The following is an 18,981-nucleotide window of genomic DNA, read 5'->3' as shown; positions in this document are numbered from 1 at the left end:
CCGCTGCCGCTGATCTGCCAATGGTCAATGGATCTGGGATGACGCCATCTTTGACAAAGTGCATCTTGGACAGGTGATGCCTGTACGCACCTTTCGAAATAAAGGGTGTATCGCAGAATGCACACTTCATTATTGAATCCGCGGTAACCACGGCGTCGTTGCATGCCCAGCTGAAAGCCAAGATGGCACCTGGTGTTGGACCGGGACCTGGACCAGACACCCCTATCGTACTACCGCTGCCCGAACCGAGGGTACTAGCTGAGGAACTACCTCCGGATCTCGAGGTGCCGCTAGCGCTGGGACCTCGCGTTTCTGTCTTATCGCATAATTTCTGCAATGCCGCGAGAGGATGGCTACTTGTTTTACGTCCTTGCGAGTCGACGTTATTGCCGCTGCCACTACCACCACCACCGCCGGACAAACTGTCGAACATGGAGGAAAGCGCTCCGAGACTGCTGGATGCCTTAGTGTCAGGTGTACCTCGCGGCGTGACCGATCGATCGCTGCTAGTGGGACTGCTCGTGCTGTTTCTACAAGGACTACGCGCGACTTGTTCCACTTGGCTGGTCGGTCGGGGCGTAGGTGGATTCATACGAGGTGATAGAACCTCTCGTCCATCTTCTGGCGTCTCATGAAGGCTACTTCTTCGGTGATTGTAGGAACTTTGATCCTCCTCGTCCCTGCAGTCGTCTACTATCTCCTTCTTCACGAACACTTCCCTCGTCGATTGCGACTGTTGCTGCTCCTCCTCGTTCGCGCTTCGTTCTTCTGTTTCCTCGTCCCTTGGTTCTTTCTTTACTACCACAGTGGATGACTCTTCGTCTCCGGATTCTTCCGTGGTTTGATGATGGCGACTAGGTAACGGAGCGGCCTGCTTCTCGGGAGTGACGCGATGATGGTGAGGCAAAGAACTCGAATGTCTTTCGTGACTCGTGTTAGTCAGGTCCATGCGTCTCTCCGGTGTCATAGTATCCGTCCTACCGCTTCCTCGCTCTGATATCGAACTAGACTCGCTGCCGCTTCGCTCCCTTCTCGCCGCGGCATTGGCGTTGTAATGTTGCTGCTGATGTTGCTGCTGATAAGATCGAAGTAGATTCATCGTTTGCGGATCCACCAGAGGTTTTGTATAATCTACACTCTCGTCGATACCCAAACGCTTAAGAATGCTCGTACCCATCGGCGCACCGGGTTGAGCGTGATGCAAGCCGGGCGTACCATGCCTCACGCGAGAATCGAAACTCTTCTCGATGAGCTTCTCTATTGCATTCAAAACCGACGGTGAGGTACCTATCGGAGCGGTAGTTTCATTAGCAGTTGGTGTAGGAGTATCTTTTCCCGGTGTGGTCGCGTCGCTAGCCGAAGATGGAGACCGGTGATGCCTCGACGATATCGAAGACGTTTCCTCGTTGACGCTCTTACGTCCGCTCTCGGTTGGCGGTAACGTCGCGGGCAAATGATTGGACATGAGCGCGTTCTTTAAAAAGTTCCGTTGATTGGCCCCAACTGTGCCCGCGCCGATGCACTGGCGTATGTGCTCAACAAAAAGCGGGGTCTCTATCTTCTCGCCGCATTTTTCGCACGTGATTCTGCCAGCATGTTTTCCGAGACTATGAGTCAAACCCGCAGCAACGTCGCCATTCTTGAATTCATTTTGCGCACGTTCTAGCTCTAGTAACTTTCTCACGGGCAGTGACTTTTTCCGCTTTTCACGTGTTTGCCGCCGACGTCCACCGCTTTCTGTGATCGACCGCATTATGTGCTCCTTATAATGCGAATTCTTTACCATGTGGTTGCTTAATTCTTTCAAGGAGCTGAACGCTTGATCGCAAACCTTACAGGTCAGTACGGCGCTAACGTGACTGCTTGTGGCACCTGCTCCGGGACCACCATTGTTTCCGCTGTGAGGTCCGGATCCTCCACCCGACTGTATCCCTGTACCACCCCCTCCACCAGCGACACTTCCGCTACCTCCGCCAGCACCGGTAGAATTACCGCCCTTGCTATCGTCCGATGATTTCCAAGATATTATCTGTTCCTGAGAGATGATGTTCGTATAATGTTGCGTTTGCTGCATATGCGAGGTCATCTCAGCTAGCGAGCGGAAACTCTGTCCGCACCACATACACTTTAGAATCTGTCGCGTTTGTTCAGCCCCCTTACCTAACCAGACATCCTGGCCTCGCACGAGTTTCCGCGGCAGTGGCATCGTTTCCTTAATCAGTAGATTCAAATCGGATGGATTTTGTTTGCTGCTAGGTGTACCCGAAGTGTTGCTGCCAGTATTGCCGGTAGATGTCTGCGGTTGATGCGGTTGTTGAGGCGGTGGTATGGTAGGCATCGTCGTCTGCTGTGAGTGAATTCCTGGTGCTGGTGGTGGTACCGGCATGTTCACGCCACAATGCTTTGCTTCCTTCATGTGCGTCGTCATTGCGGCCAAAGTCGGGAAACTTTGTTTGCACCATACGCATTTTAGAACATCCTTCGCTTGATCAGCACCTTTATTCAACCAGTGAGATTGCCAAGCGCTATGACGACTGCTGGACGTCGTCGCTGGCGCATTGGCACCTGTAGCTGTAGCACCACCTCCAGAAGACGACCTGAAGAGATCTTCCCCGCCCAGCTTGCTCAGCTCGCTCATTTTTTCGAGCGCCTTTGTAGCCTCGCTAGGTTGATACGGCTTTTCCAATGCGGCCGGTGGCTTCATCTTCCCATTCCAAAGCTGATGATGATCCACCACTCCGCCGGTGCTCTTCGGCGAAAGCTGCTGCTGACTAGTAGCCGCTGCCGCTACCGCTGCGGCGAAGTACGGAAAGTGCGTGGCCACCACCGGCGACGACCAGGGAGACACCACAGGCGGTCTACCGAAACCAGATGACGCGACTCCCGGTACTGCTTCCTGATGGCTCGTGGAACTTGTCGTGGAACCCAGTCTCGATGACTTGCGTGGTGGCGGTGGCGGCGAGTCTTCCGGACCAGGTCGTTTCCTGCTGGATACCGAAAGATCCAACGGACCATTGTTCGTCTCTGTCGAGGAAGACGGCGTAGGTGGTTTGCTGAGATTTAATATCTGCTCCTCCTCGTCTTCTTCAATCGAGGATGTTTTTCTCGTGCTAAAATCTAGCACAGCCGGCAGGGGTGTCGCTGACGGTGAAATCTCTCCGACGCTGGTAGGCGATACCAAGAGGCCCGGGGTGGCGGCTGGTGGCGAACACGAGGAGGAAACCAGCGGCGACACCGAGCCACGCGATAACGGCGAATGGCCGAGTAGGAGACGCTGATGGGTTTGTTGCAGATACGCCGCCATCACCGCTGCCGAGTGGGGTGGTAGCAGGGAGTGAGTTCCAAGGGGTAGAGGCACGATACTACTTGGACTGACTGGGCTCGCGCTGCTCCTGGTAGCAGGTGGTGGGGGACTTCCGGTCGCCGGACCGGATGATTCCCGAGAATCTCTCGAGGGACAGCGCGGACTCATTGGCTCCCTGAAATTGTAAACGATATCGAGCGCTATAATTTTGGAGTACGAACACGCGTACCTCTCTTCGAGATCTTTCTAGGATTCGAAGTGTGGCTATGATGGATGAAACGAATCTTATCGGAGCTTGGCGTAAAAGTACGAAACGTTTGCAGTCGGACAGTGGTCATTAATCATGATAATCGCACGATAATTTTCTTGTAACCGATCCGCGAGCACCGCAGCATAACGCAAGTGACGCCGTGACGTTAATATTTCATAAGCGTCCGCCATAGAAATTACTACGCAAACAGCTTTCGCCGTATTATATGATGAGAACGACGGATACCCGGAATCATCGGTAGAAATAAATGGAAAAAAGTCTGCGTGATAAATAGAGCCTAGAGACGTTGCAACGATGACAACAGCGATGGATAACTCACGCATGAAAACGTTGCTAGTGTGTATACGCAAAATGCACAAAACACAGGAGCGTATCTTGTAAATGTAAATGCGACGGACATTACGACATGATGCGACAGATTATTATCGAAATAGAGAACGAAAACACATTTTGCTATGCGATGCGTTATTTGTCGACCTTAAAATACGCGCGTGTACATCGCGGCTACGAATCCTCGACTCACGCACGGTCACAAATACGTGAATACGACGTAATGTTCGCGAAGTAACGGAGCTCGATCATGGACAAATTACGATTAATTGCACGCTCCACCGATGAACGTTAGTCATCCGGTTCGCGACAAAAACCGCGCGGATTGGTCGAAGTTGTCGAGTGTGCAGAAGCGATCGATACCTGTCGCAACGTCATAAACGCGCACGAGGATCGACTGTCGGAAAGGAGCACGTGGTCGGAACGATCAGAGCCGTTGTAATGGATTGTGCGAGCCTCAACGCGATGTGCGCAGCGCGGCGACGTTCCAGGCCTGTCGACGGCTCGCTCGTAACTGACTGTTCCTGACTGAATGCCGAATGCGTGCCGCGAGATGAAAGGGGACCGCTGCCACGCATGCAGGGGAAGTTTTTGGGGGCTGGCGGGACAGCGCGGGTGTACGGGGGAGCGGGAGCGCCACTGCCTCCCCCAGTTAGGAGGCAGCGCCTGCTAGTGGGGCATCGTCGGTGTGGGACGATGTGTAACACGTGCCTATCTCTATTAGCCGTGTGACGTCGCGCGCGGCAGACACCGATATCAACTCCGACACCGGGTTATTTATCCCTATCCGGGGCCTCGCCCGCGCGCCCGCTTGTTCCGTTACCACTTAACCCTCGCCGCCCGACGCTTACCTCGCGCATGCATGTATTTATGAAAGAGACCTCATGACGATTTGTTGCTCTTAAACAACGACGTGCCTCGTGTACACACGAGAGACTCCCGACGACGGCAAACATCAAAAAGCTCGTGGTGTCGCGTCGGCGAGACTCGCGATGATTTAAACACTTTATTATAAGGAGCCTCTGCGCTCGGATAAAGCACCGACTAATGAGTGCGCCGGCAGACAACGTCAAATGAAATTTAGGTACGAGCCTCCGACTTTATGCCCGCCATTACGCGTCGCTGCTACGACCGTCGTAGGTGATTTGCGCCGAAGCGTCACTCGCGCGGCTATCTGCAGCTGATTTGTACGGGCCGCTGCCTCGCACGGCTAACGCTTGACGTCGAGTGTTCCTTTCTTCGCGGACGTAACACCCACGTGTCGGCACGAGGAGACACGTGGAGACACGTGGACAGAGAGACACATATACATAGGGTGTTCCAAAATTCGCGAATTAAAATAATATGACAAAAAATTCTTGAATAGTTAAGTAAAAAAGTTATTTCTAAATTTTATAGCAATAATTTTTGAGCTAATGATGTTTTAAATATGACCAATTACAAGCTATATTTAGAAAGCCATTTTGAGTCATGTGTGTAGTAAGTATTAGTGAGTGCGAATGAGCTAAATGTAGCCTATAATTGGCCACATTTAAATCTTTATATCTCAAAAACTACTGCTTAAAATAAAAATTTACAAATAACTTCTTTGCTTAAATTTTTGAGCATAATGATTTAGAAATATCCTGGACATAAATGTACGAAGATCTATACGACTTATACAAATGTGGAAGATCAAAGAAAGTTGATATGGGTATATAAATAGCTACTGAGAAAGTGCGAATAAAAGTTGTCATTACTCGTTCGACAACTCGTTTCAGCTAACACGAGTGATGTTTCTGGTCATTACTATACATCGATAGAAACTTTTTTAAGTTCTTGGCACACATAATCAAGTCTTTCAGGTTTCAATAATTATCTCCATCAACATTTATCAACTTATTTTATAGAGAAACGCGTATCTGTTTCTTTTTGATGTGCATTTTGTGATTGCTTTTCTCAGTAATTATTAAGACAGTAGTTATACAGACAGAACATGAATTGAAGACCTTATCACAACAGTAAACTAATCCACATTTTGTAAAAACCGTAAAAAATGAATGGAGAGCTGGTGATCCATTTTCACAAATATCATATGGTTACGTTGTGGATTAATCCATGTTCTTAATCTTTGTTGTAGTAAGGTCTTCAATCGTGCATGGATAGAAAATTATAGATGCAAAATTTACCTATCCGGAGGTCCTGTATCTCGCAGGATAGTCGGGTTTAACCTTGAGGTGGCGGAAGGTGGGGGTGTAGGTGGCGATGCCTCCTCGTCGTCCTCTTCGTCCGTTCCCTCGGCATCCTCGTCCTCCTTCGCAGCGGGCGCGCAACCCCTCTCGCTGGGGCTAATAGGGCCATCCTCGTCGACGCAATCGCCCTCCTCGCCTTGGAGGTCCGTACCGGGCGCAGAGCCTTCGACGCCGTCCTCCCCTAAAACAAATAAGTAAAATAGCGGATTAGTGGATTAGATCAATCGTAATTTAACATGAAATGGCTACTCTATTAACATGCCACATCTTATAAAATAATGACGTGCTGTTACATTTCTATTAAATGCCTGTATGATGAATATTTCATTGATGTCTTTTGCCACTTGTATAACGGAATATAAGTAGTTATGTCGCTTTAGCAATCTAGGATATCTCATTGACCCATCGGCAAATTTTCTATTACACTTGCAGATAAGATGTTGGGTTCGAAAAATACGATACACGACACTGTATCGTTACTAGGAGGAAAATACTTCTCCCTATCAGTATAATCTCGCGTGACAAGCAAGCAAACTTGTATTGCAGGATATACTTATGTATTGCTAAGCAATTTAGAAATCTAAAAATCGAACACAAATACATATCAGTTGACGACATCGTGTATCGTCTTTTCTGCGTGGAGATCGTTGATGTAGGACGCGAATCAAATCCTTCTGTCACCCGCCGTATCTTGATAGAAGAGCGGAGAAGAACGTACGACCTAAGAGTGGAGATACTGAGAAATGACGAAGCTAAGTACCTAGGAGTGATATAAAGGTTTAGATGGCGAGTAACACAATGGCACTATCGGTTCATTTATCAGCCTTTCGCGACGACAGCAACGACGACGACGACGACGACGAATCGACGACGACGACGACGACGACGATGGCGACGGCGACGACGATGGCGACGACGAATACGACGCCCAAGAGGGAGAGGAAGAAAGAGAAAATGCGAGCTATGTCGGATACGTCGACGTCGTCAACGACGAGGTATTGTGTGGCGGGACAAGGAGTTCCATCATCTGCATTATGAGTTTTAATCAAATCGTTTCCATTTGAACCCTTGGTAATGAACGGCGGAACTGTCGCTTTGCGACTGTGCAAAGAACATAACCTGATCTAAGATCAATAAATATTAATGGAAGGAAATTATGTTGCTTAAATTTTATTCAGAAATTCCACATCGTATCATATTTGATAATTCTAATCGTGTATTCATGATTCAAATATTAATCACGCATATATTAAAACATCTCATTACATTATTATCGTACGGTTGTTTAACGAAAGTAAGCTACACTTGATAGATCCGGACGTGAATACTCAGTGCCAACGCGGAATCTTCCTAGTCGCCATCTTGCTCCCGGCATATCCTCTCTGAAGAAGGGAGTGCCGTGTCCTCGGTCGCGAGCAATCGCCAAGCCAAGCGAGAGCAGGGCGAGAGCGGAAGATGGTCAGCTCACCTCCCCTCATGGAGGGTGGGGACAACCAGGAGCACCGTCCTACTTTGCCGAGTGACCAACCAAACGATCGTTTGTTCGCGGACAGGCTACGAAAGAGGGAGAGAAAGGAGATCGCACATTGATCCGCGGGTACATCAGCAACTAATTACGCAGATTTATGTCCCCATTGTCCATTGTCTCTCTACCGGGAGCGATTCCCTGGTGCCCCGGCGCGGACCATTCGATGGAAGCGACTGGCCAGTCGATCCGGTTGAGACCAGCCGTAGGACGGCGAGAAGGTGCACGACTACGAAGAGAACGACGGGGCGACGACGAGAGGAGATAAAAGGAGGACCTCTCGGAGGATCGCTCAGATCCAAGCGCGTATCGAAGAGGGGAATGCAAGAAGTCGAGGAACCAAGCGGGCGGACCACCGGCGGGCAGCTCCGCCCGCTACGAGCATGGTCCGTCTTCTACCCTTCCGGGACCCCCCTTCGGACGCTTGATCGCAAATCCGTGGAATCTATTTGCGTGCCGTTCATTTCTAACCCTTCCTGCCCACTCACACATCACTTGTACATGATAGAATTCGAAGAGGTGTTTCGAAATTTCAATCGTGACCGTCAGCACTGCCCCATCTTCATCTCCAACCAGAGACTTCAACGAGCGTTACTCCGTTTCCGGAAGCAGCGGATGGCATTTTGATACGATCTTCATACGTACACGCGTGCGACAATTACATCGGAAGAATCATTATTCATAAGCATTCATCAGAAAGGCAAAATCCTTTATTTATTGTAATTGATCCAGTATGATTTAATGCTTTGTTTAACTTTCAAAGACGGGAAAATGACGTTGAAACAGTATCATATTTTAATGCAAGAAATACAATGAAATAATGAATTATAGGAATCATTATATTTCATTATTTCTGTATTTCTTGTCTCAAAGTGACACTGTTTCATAACAAATTATAATAAATTTTATTTAAGAAAAAGCTGTAAGAATTACAAAATAAATCTCTCTCGTCCTCTAAAGCTTGATTTGTTTTAAAGAAATAAAATATATTCGGACGATTTGCTTATTATCTGTTATGCTATACTTTATATTATATTTTGTTATATTTTTTATATCATATATTATTATATTTGTTTTAACTGTTTATTATATCGAAGTCACGGAATTTGGATAATTTAGTAGAATACCGACTCCCGACTCAATCGTAATAACAAAGGTCACTGATGGTTCCGCGACTCGAAAGTATTCCACCGGCGATCGAGATCGATCGGATGTCGACGTCGGGCTCAGTAGGATGCAAATGCTCGCACGAGCGCAGTTCGTGCGAGGCTATTGGCAGGCTGCTAACAAGGACCGCACCGGGTTGCGCATCCCGGACATAGCTTGCCGGTAAGATACGCTTCGAGAACGAGGAGCGTGGCGTACCGAGCTTAAAAGCGGCCGAGTCTTGACACTCGGCGAGATGCTACCGGCCGATATCCGGCTCCTCCTGTCCTTGACTCACTCGAACCGCTGCACGTTAGAAAAGAAGCGCAGTGTAAGTGTATTAGCGGTCTGTGCTATGCCGAGAGCGGGTCGCGCTATCTACGATGGCGATGGTTCTGCGCCAATAGCCCGCCTACGAGTCTTGGTCCAGAACAATAATTAGTCTTATCGGCGAAGCATCCGCTTTCAAGCCCGTTACGATCTTTGCTTGACTTTTCTGCACATTCTCTCTCTCTCTCGCTCTCTCTCTCTCTCTCTTTTTCTTTTACAAATGTGTGTCGCTGCGCATTCTCTATCTTCCCCTCTCGCCCCTTTGTCGTATCTCTCCTCGCCCACCTTTACGACGAACCTGCGCACGAGTTACGGATATAGATAGCAGACACCTGCATATATTGGCATACACATGTTGGCGATGTACCAAGGACTAACTGGTATTAGTACCGCGACAGTATTAGCTATCCTGACCGCTGGTCGTAAGGATCTAGTCGTAAGAACCGAACAACTGAGCTAGTCACGCTCGCTATTCGTATGGACGATCGGCAGTTACTAATTGCTGATAAATCCGGAGCCTTTATATGCGAAGCTTTAAACGAGTATTGTGAAAGAAAACTATGTCGGCTTTAATTAATTGTGTTAACATCACGGAGAAATATTAATTATTTTTAATGCATACAAATAAATTCCATTATCGCAAATTATAAAAAAATGGTAATCTATCAAAAGGATTTAAAAAACGGTAAAATAAAATAAAACTTGTGATAAATATTAGGTATTTGTATTTCATTATATTTCATAAGCAAACCGTAATTTATTTAATAATGCTTATCGAATCTACAGAAAGATACTTTAGTAAATAGGGATATTCCTTAATTCATAATTATAGATTTAAGTAACAAGAAGACTTTATTGATTTGAGCTAAATCTTAGTACTTAATTAAATAATATTTTATTGTGAATTTTTTTATTCTCATATCTAATTATGTAAACTGTCAAAATAATTATCGATCTTGCGATCCTAAACTAAAACTAGGATAGTAATAAACTTGGCAAACAATTTAATGATAAGTAAGATATAGTTAATGCTATAATGCTAATAAGCATCCTATAAAAAGTTGTAAATAATTTATTGCAAAAAAATATCTAGATTTAATTATAATCTAAGATATTTATTTTGACATAAACTTTTGCAATGCGATATAATATATAATGTCTTTTAAAACCAAGAATAAAACTGATTATTTTCCGTCAATTTTTGAACGTATTCTTTTGAGGTCATTCTTCCGGAAAACGATTTGTCATTCTTAGACGTACGAAGGCGGAACGAGTCGCCAAGATGAAATGCGGTAAGCCTTACAAATGGCAGAACGAAAAATAAGGTGTTAAGACAAGGATCCTTTAGTGCATGTTCATAAATTGCGGCCGTGAATAAGGCGTAAATTTTAGCGTTCATAGGCATCCGCACTAGTGTCAGCTTGTGTACTTTAGTGATTTACGCGCAATCAACGCGCTAAATCAGTTAAGTTTACTTGTAATTAGCATCTACGCCGAACGTTCATCCAGTAAGAAAACTTATAACGCAAGGTATCTGTTTAATTGTTTGTAAGAAATCTGATATGCAGAGCGGCAGCTTTTAAAGCGAGTAAGATAAACCGAGTATTTTTTCTGTAAATATGATATACATTGTAAACATAACTTGATGCGATAAAATCATAATTAGGAAAAAAAATACAATATAAATGTAAAATCAAAATATTACAATGTACTGCGTATAATATATCTTAAAAATCTATTCAAGTTATTAAAAATTCTCTCTCAAATATTGATTGATAATCTAATTCATTATTTCGTAAAATACTAAACTATGTCAGTCGCTTTAAAATCTAGATGAAGTATGATGTATCACACAAAAAAAAAATTTTCTTTTGGAAATAACTTTATATCTATATATGTATATCGATTCAATGTACTAGACATTCACAATCAACTGTGCGGGGACTGCTAGGTACACGAGTATCCGACGGTCTTTACTCTGTCTCTCATTGTCAGACAGGCCGTCGGTGGATACCGGTAATTACATAACCACCGTGTTAGAATGTAGAGCTGCGTACACATCAGAAAAGATCTTTGCGAGAGAGCCGCCCGACTTCATGGTGCACGAAGTTAATTTCTCGTCTCTTCCATGTCGGGACGGCCGAGCGAAGTTGCTGGGACGCCTTCCGAGACGGATCTTTGATAAGTAGTACTACTCGCGCACGGTTATCTCGGCGAATATCCCGGGGAGGCGCGGATCTTTCTATCTCCTTCGTTCTCTCTTTCTCTCTCTCAAGGCAGCAATGACGCCACGCCGGGGCAAGTAACCGGGTCGAACTTTAGCAACGTTCTGGCAATAAAACAGTACATAATAACAAGCCGGCGGCTGCGGCGGCAGGGAAGGAACAAAAGGAGAACCCGGAGGAGGACAGGAGAGGAGATGAATTTCTGATGCGAGAACCGTCGGAAGGCTGGCGGGGAGAGTGACAGGAGGCAGACGAAGAGACGAACGGATGGACAGGCAGACAGACGGACGAACGGACGGGCGGACAGAAGGACGAAGAGGGACGGCGAGAAGAGGGAGGCCTCGCATTGTGATTCTCTCGCGGTCTGCCAGAGAGTGACTGACGGGTGAATCCGTTTTCTCCTTCCTCCGCGTCTCTTCCTCTCTCCCTCGCGCGTGCCTTCTGTCCTTCTTTCCGTGTCTCTTTCGCTTCCCTCTCCCTCCCCCTCGCGCAAACTCCGCGATTCCTCCTTCTCTCGGAGCAACCGGCTTTGAAAGCCTCATACTCAATCCGTATTCGAGAGATACAAGACGTTGATTTACGACTTCCTCAAGTGATGATCCAGATTTTTCAGATCGATCGGGAGAGTCGCGCTCCGAGCCCAGAAGAATATCATTCTTGTTTCGAGAGTTTGAGAGCAAGGACGATTACAAGATATTCTTAGAGTGACATGTAACATGTATTTTAAATCCCATTGTAAATGAACTAAATAAAAATTGTTATGAAGCAGAGCAATATAGCCGATTAGCATAATTTTCTCTAGTCTAATATTCATGCATAATAATATAAAATATTCGAAAACTGTTGTTACGTTCGAATCTCTTAATTTATTAAGCATCACACTTATTTATATTAAAAAATGAGACAAAACTAGTTATTCAACGTCATTATTCAATCGTTATTCAATGTAAATTTATTCGAATGACAAAGGTCACGATTTTAACTCAAAAGGAAAAATTTGCATCCTTAATGAAAATTAAACTTCCAACTACTTTCACTCTCAGCATGGCTTCAAGAAGATGCATCAAGAAACATCTGAGGAATTAGATCAATGCACTTGGTATCGAGGACCACAAACAGACTTCTTTAGCATTCGATCTCTTCAGACTCATCCTACTTTCTTTTTTTTTCAATTTGGCCCTCGATCTTAAGTCCCTCGAATGTCAGGTGGTCAGATTCGTGACTCACTTAGGTGTTCTTTAGGACGACGTGAACAGTACAAGACGACAGGCTCCAACCGAAGACGGAGTACCTTCCTACCGTTGTCTACCTGACTGATTGACTGATGAGGCGACTGTTATCCTAAGTCAACACTCACTCCATCAGTCTGTCGAATTTCCCCTTCCACTACGAACCATTGCTGCGTTCCTTCGCTGCTACTCACGCCATCGTAAACGATGTACCCCGATCAGATTCTACATCTATATGTATAATTCCCGAGATGGTCCATCAAAAGAAATTGCTAATGACATTGATGGCTCGCGTTTATTAGAAATGTAAGTAGAAAAGCGCGATTAGAATTAGGATAAATGTCCAAATAAATGAGAGATACCCCAATACTTGAAATTACAAAAATGATTTTAAAAAGTAGAGTTTTTTTAATGCGAGTATCAATTTTGAAATCAATTTTGGAACTAATTCTTCTGACTGAAATTTAACGTACGTAAATACATACTAAAATTTCAATTTAGAAACTGAACTACTGAAAGTACGTCAGTATTTTTTAGACTCGGTTTTTCATTTTCTGGTTAATTTGTGGTTATATCCATTTCCACTAACGTAGATTAATTTTAGTCAATGGTTCAATTTACTTGTTATTGTTTTCTAATTCTTAGAACTAAACAAAAAATGAAGAGTAAATAAACCGAGCTTAAAATTAATCTACATTGGTGACAACAGACATCTGATAATAATGTAAAAATGTATTTTTCTGGTTATAGTTTAATCACTAAATGATGGTTTTGTAGTGAGTAACTTTTATAGTAACTATGCTACCAAACCACTAGTGATTAATCATAGAAAAACACAGTTTCAAGATTATCGTCAGGTTAAGTGAGATTAAATTTAAATCATAAGTTCAGAAAATAAAAAACTGAGCCTTATGCCCATTTTTATCAACGTGGAACTTTAATCTGGAATCACACACACAACTTACTCTTCATCTTTTTCTAATTCTTAAAAAGATGAACAGTAAGTGAACTGAGAATAAAGTCAATCTATATTGGTGGAAACCGACATTAGTCGGATAAAACTTCGAGTTGATTTATAACGTACGCATTAAATGTATATATAGGAACGCGTAGAGATCATCGGTTAACCGTTTAAAAAGCGATCAACGAATGCAATGTCACGCTGCGGGGTCCATTGGAAGCGGAATCCGCATAGAGCGTACTCTCCTTCAATTTTCCACGGATATTCTGAAATCGCGGCACTTGGACACGCCTCGTTCAATCTCGCGCGATCGACAAGGGCTGTGAAAACCCCGAATCCGCGTCGCCCGATTGCTTTTCCCTGCTGCCGTCGCCTTCTCTACGTGTACTCGAAATCTTTCCCCGTACTTCTCTCTCTTTCTCTCTCTTCCGCGCGTCCGCCTTCCAGCCTCCCTTTCAAGTTGCCCCCGCCTTGAAATACCGAGCTCGGAGATCTTGGATTTCCGGGGCCGGTGTTTCTGCTGCGAAATTGTCGTGCTGCCTCGTAACAAAATCGCGCGAACTGCCGCGAATATTACGCGCCGCAATCCACGGAGCTTCGTTCGCGCTTTTCATTTCGTTCAACCGAGAGCTACGAAATCTGACGTCTATAGGACGCCTGCCTATGCGCGACTTCAACTGGTATCCATTGATTCGACTGGCGCTCGTCATGAACCAAAAGCTAGTCTCAGACAATAGTCTCTAGACGAAAATCTCGGTAGCTTCGATTGTCGTTTTCCGGTGGTTAGTAATCATTCAGCGAACTTATATCGTAATTTATTAAGATATACGTTGGCATCTCCCTCGCTTTGCTGCATGGTACACCTTATGCGATACGATATTTTTCGACATTTTGACAAGAAGGATCCACTTAACCTAGAATCGCATTTATTATTTGACACACCTGATCCCGAGAAACATACTTATCAATCTCGCGTAATAATATCCGTATGGTGAATAAGGAGCAATGCTAAAGAGGTGTCTACTGTGGTAATAGAACTGCCTAACTGAACGCGTACGCGCGTGGCGATAAATTAACGCGGCGGGGGTGAAAACATCGCACAACCGAGTGATTATTTATCGTAGAGGCCGATCGTGAGGACTTTATCACCCTGTTGGCGATCATTCCCGCACTACATCGCCCGCGCTCTCATCGAATGATAGCAGGTTACTCTGCATGTGCATGGCGCACATAAACTGTTAAATTAAAGTCGATCCTTTCGTTGATCCACACCGTCGATAGGCTCCCCATTAATAGCTCGTAATTTACTATTGCCGATCATAGTATAATGGCTAATTAACATTTTCGAGATTAACACTTCTGCATATAATTTTATCGGTGATATCGTCATATCTCGATTTGATTAAAAACATTTGTGCATAAATTATGCGCAAAATAATATGCATAAGTAACGGCAGTATTTCGAAGAAAAATTAAAGAGTTATCATTATTTAAAATTTTGTTGAGATAACTAATAGCTATAATTCTTTTATTATCACTATTTTCTATAATTTACTCTTAACGACGGAGATAGCGAATGTATTCAACGGTAATTTATTTTAATAAACGGGTAAACAACAAATTTGATGTTGAGAATTATATCGATAAGATATAATCTTCTACATATATAAATAGATTTATATATTTTGCATACAAAATTTTAATTCTGCTCGGAGTTAATTTTACCTCTTGTGACATCATAGAAAAATTAATATAAATTATAAGTGAAGCAGTTTCTTATCGTTACGTGCAATTCAGCGAAATTCCAATGGAATAAAACTTACTCCTTCAACATGTTTTCTCTCGGCGTACGCTAATCCAATTTGCGCGTGTATGCGACAAGGGTAAGCGGCTCGATTCGTGTATTAATTCGTTCTGGCGTGCATGCGGATTGTCCGTGCGCGATTAGATGTCGCGCCAACGTCGCAGTAGCGCGTTAGAAATGTACGAGAACCGGGATGATGAGTGACCCGGTAAAGGGGAGGGACACAAACGAGCAGCGAGGTATAACCGAGCAAAGACATTTGGGCTTGACGGTGAGTGATGGACAGGGAGGTGCGGCGACGCAAGAGCTGTGTCTCGTGAAAAAAAGGTTGGCGTTTTGGCAAGGCATGCCACTCGTTGCTCGAACGCGTGTACGAGTTATTAACGTTCATATTTTAGTGACAGTCCTTGCGTAGTGTATATGCACGAGGGAAAGACTCCTCGACACACGGCGAATAACCTGCTGCCTAAAAGATATTTTTCGACGTTGTGTCAGTCTATGTTTCTTCCTCGTCTCTTCGGAGACGTTAATCTTTGTAGCATCTCTTTCTCTTTCCTTTTCCTTCTCTCTCTCTCTCTCTCTCTCTCTCTCTCTCTCTCTCTCTCATGCGATGATTAAAAGTATCCACAAATTGCACATAATATAAATCTGTGTCTACCGACTATTTTTGGAACTGTGGCATAATATGCGAAAATAACTGACACAAGAGATACATTATTATATGTATTGTTAATCTCTTGAAGAATTCGAAAACATGTTTATTGGTCTGCTCTTAGATGAGTATCTGACAAACAACGATACAAATTATCTTGTTACATTAGCAAAACAAGAGAATTAAAATTGAAAATGCTTATAACGTGAAAATCAGCCAAGTATATTCGAGTTTCCAAAATTTTGTCACATTCAAATATAGACGGATAAAAGCGGACGTATGTTATAGTTAAATGTTTTATGATCTCTTATATTTGCGCCTGACATATCGATGTTCGATCTAATGGATCAAATGTGATGAATATCGCTTCGCTCTCACTCGTGAAAAATATATTTATAATGAAGTTGAAGCATGAAATCAATTCTCGAAATTTTAGAACGCTGTCTGCTGCTTGATTTAAAGGGACGAAAAACCTCGGTCTCACGTCAATCGCGTCTCGATCGCAAAAAAGTCACCGGTTAAGTGGCATTCGTTCGTCTCGAAACTGGTCTCGAGCATCGCCGCGATAAATTTAATGCGGCCGCGCGAAATAATTTACGACGCAGCCCGAAATATAGCAGACCGATCGAGCTAATCGTCTCGCGCGTTCTTCGTGGAATGGTATTAATGCTCGCGCGCACACGGAGGCGCCGAAGATGCGTCCGTTGATGCAGGTACGACGACTGAATGATGGATGGACGGTGTGCACGTCCGGTAAGACCGACCGACCGACCGACCGTCCGTCCGTCCGTCCGTCCGTTCGTTCGTTCGTCCAATCGCGCAACAGGCGACAGTGATGATCGATGCGTCGCTGCTCCCGCTGCTCAGGAAGGCGAAATCCGCGAACTCGTTTCGCTCTTCGTTAGTAGCATCCGTCCCCACGGCGTTTTGCATTAGGTGAAAGTCGGGATCCGTGAGGAGTGCGATTAATATCCCGAACTGGAGGATCGCGACGCGTTTATTTCTCTCTTTAACCCTTAACGTTGACGCACAACGTCCCAACGTCGCGCGGCTTATCGTGATATATTACCATCGAGAACGGAAATTAACGGATTTTTCCAAGCTCAAAATATCGCCGGTTTAGGACGCAGATAAGATGATTTGGAGAATTAATTTTTCTCATCTTACATGCCATGTGTAAAAATACATAAAAATTGCATTGTTGCGCGGCTAATTAATCACGACAGTTTTTGAAATACATCAGAAATTAGAAAGATAAGTAATTCGTATCATACTGAAAAATATTTCTTATATGAAATAAAAAGGTGAAATCTTTAAATAATACTAAGATTAGAAACAGAACCGTTTATTTAAATCAACTAAATACAAAGAAACGCCAATATCAATACGGTCAAAGTTAGATGTTAAACTAATATATATATATAATTTTTTTAAAATAAATTTATTTCAGAAACCTTTAACCTTTTCAAGATAGGAATAGGAAAGCCTCCATTGGAAACAATGTCATATTTTGAGGTAAGGAATACATCAATGAAATAATTAATTATAATAAATCTATTCAAGGGAAAACTGTAAGATTTTAAAGATAAATCCGTAGAAGAGTAATAAATCGTAAAGAAGAAGCTGATGTGTAATGAAAATTATTTTTGCCGTATCTTTTTCGGATAATGTTAATCTTATAAATTTTGTCGCTTTTAGATCTCAATTGACGATAATTTAATCAAACCATTTTCGTAGTAGTTACGAATAAAATCGGTGCGATTGTCGCGAACGATGCTACGAAAAATAGGATTTCATATGGATTCGATTCTTTCTTTCGTCCACTGGCCCTTCGTGCGCAATTCTGACGGCGTCTTGAACCGGACGTGGCCCGAAGAGAGAAACCGTGCAAGCGCAGAGCAGCGAGGCCGCTGCGAAGAACGGGGGCGGGAGAAAGGTGACAGGAGGACGCCTTCATCACGATATCCGTCACTCTTCTCTTCCCCCCTCGTTCGTCACCCTGCTGCCTTCCTCTCATTCCTTCTCTCTCTCTCTCTTTCTCCCCATCTCCCTGTCGTGCTGCTCGGTGCCTTCTCGCCCTCCGCCGCTCTTTCTTGCGCTTTCCGTCACGCTGCCTTTCGAAGTGTCAGTCCTGTTACCGACTGCCGGAGCGGAGGCCGTGACAACAATAATTGTCAGCGAAGTAACATCTCTCAAGCATCGCGAGGAAGAGAAAGAGGATGAAGGTGGCGGGGCGGTGGGCGCGGAGCGCGAGCGCGAGGAGAAAGGGCCGACTGGCCTATTTATAGAACCGGCAACAAACATAGAGCAGCTGGTGTCGATCCGTCCGGTTATCGCCACGTTTACACAGCCCCTGTCATATCCTCTCGCGAAGTGGCGTTGCGACCGCGCGAACCACGAATATCCTCTTCTTTCCGGGTACTACGGAAGTACAAAGAGTGAACTGTAAGCGAATTGTGCAATTTCTCTATTTGTACAAAAAAAAAAAGAGATTGACGCTCGAATCGTACGAATTTAATTTCCGCCAACTGTTAAAATCGGTTAACGCCGCATGGCATCCGCGAGTATGCATATGGAAGACATATGTTGTTGGTGACTGCAAAAAACGTTTAAATATTTAACAGTCAGCTTTTCCCGATAATAAACCTATTTTAATGATGAAATGATTGTATTACAATTGTAATCAGATTACAAATAATTTTGGAGTAAGAAGAATATTTATAACTTTAATTTAGATGTATTATTGATCGTTACAATTTTTAATTAGACAAGTGTAAAGACGTCCTTTATAATTTCTAATTATAAAGGACGTTTATTTTGCATAGGCGTTTGTATAAAATATCGCGGATGACATAAAATCTTTACGTAAATAAACGATAACTTCTCTACTTGAGAGTGGCATGAAGATTAACAAAAATTCACACGGAGAGTATCACTTTATTTTCGCGAAGACATTGAAATGCAGTTATCACG

General features: G+C 44.2%; 1 protein-coding gene across 1 annotated transcript in view; it reads right to left on the bottom strand.

Moving 5' to 3' along the window:
* The window catches only part of tio (zinc finger domain-containing protein tiptop), a 170,293-nt gene that overhangs the window by 374 nt on the left and 150,938 nt on the right, over nt 1-18,981 (bottom strand). Inside the window, 2 exon segments of the mRNA XM_018448546.1 lie at nt 1-3,479; nt 6,074-6,317. The exon segment at nt 1-3,479 is cut by the window's left edge and continues 40 nt beyond it. Coding sequence (XP_018304048.1) covers nt 1-3,479; nt 6,074-6,317 — 3,723 coding nt within the window.

Source organism: Mycetomoellerius zeteki, unplaced genomic scaffold, assembly GCF_001594055.1.
Source record: "Mycetomoellerius zeteki isolate Tzet28-1 unplaced genomic scaffold, Tzet1.0 scaffold222, whole genome shotgun sequence".
NCBI lineage: Eukaryota > Metazoa > Arthropoda > Insecta > Hymenoptera > Formicidae > Mycetomoellerius > Mycetomoellerius zeteki.
The sequence above is the reverse complement of the archived record's forward strand: the minus strand, read 5'-3'. Positions and strand labels throughout refer to the sequence as shown.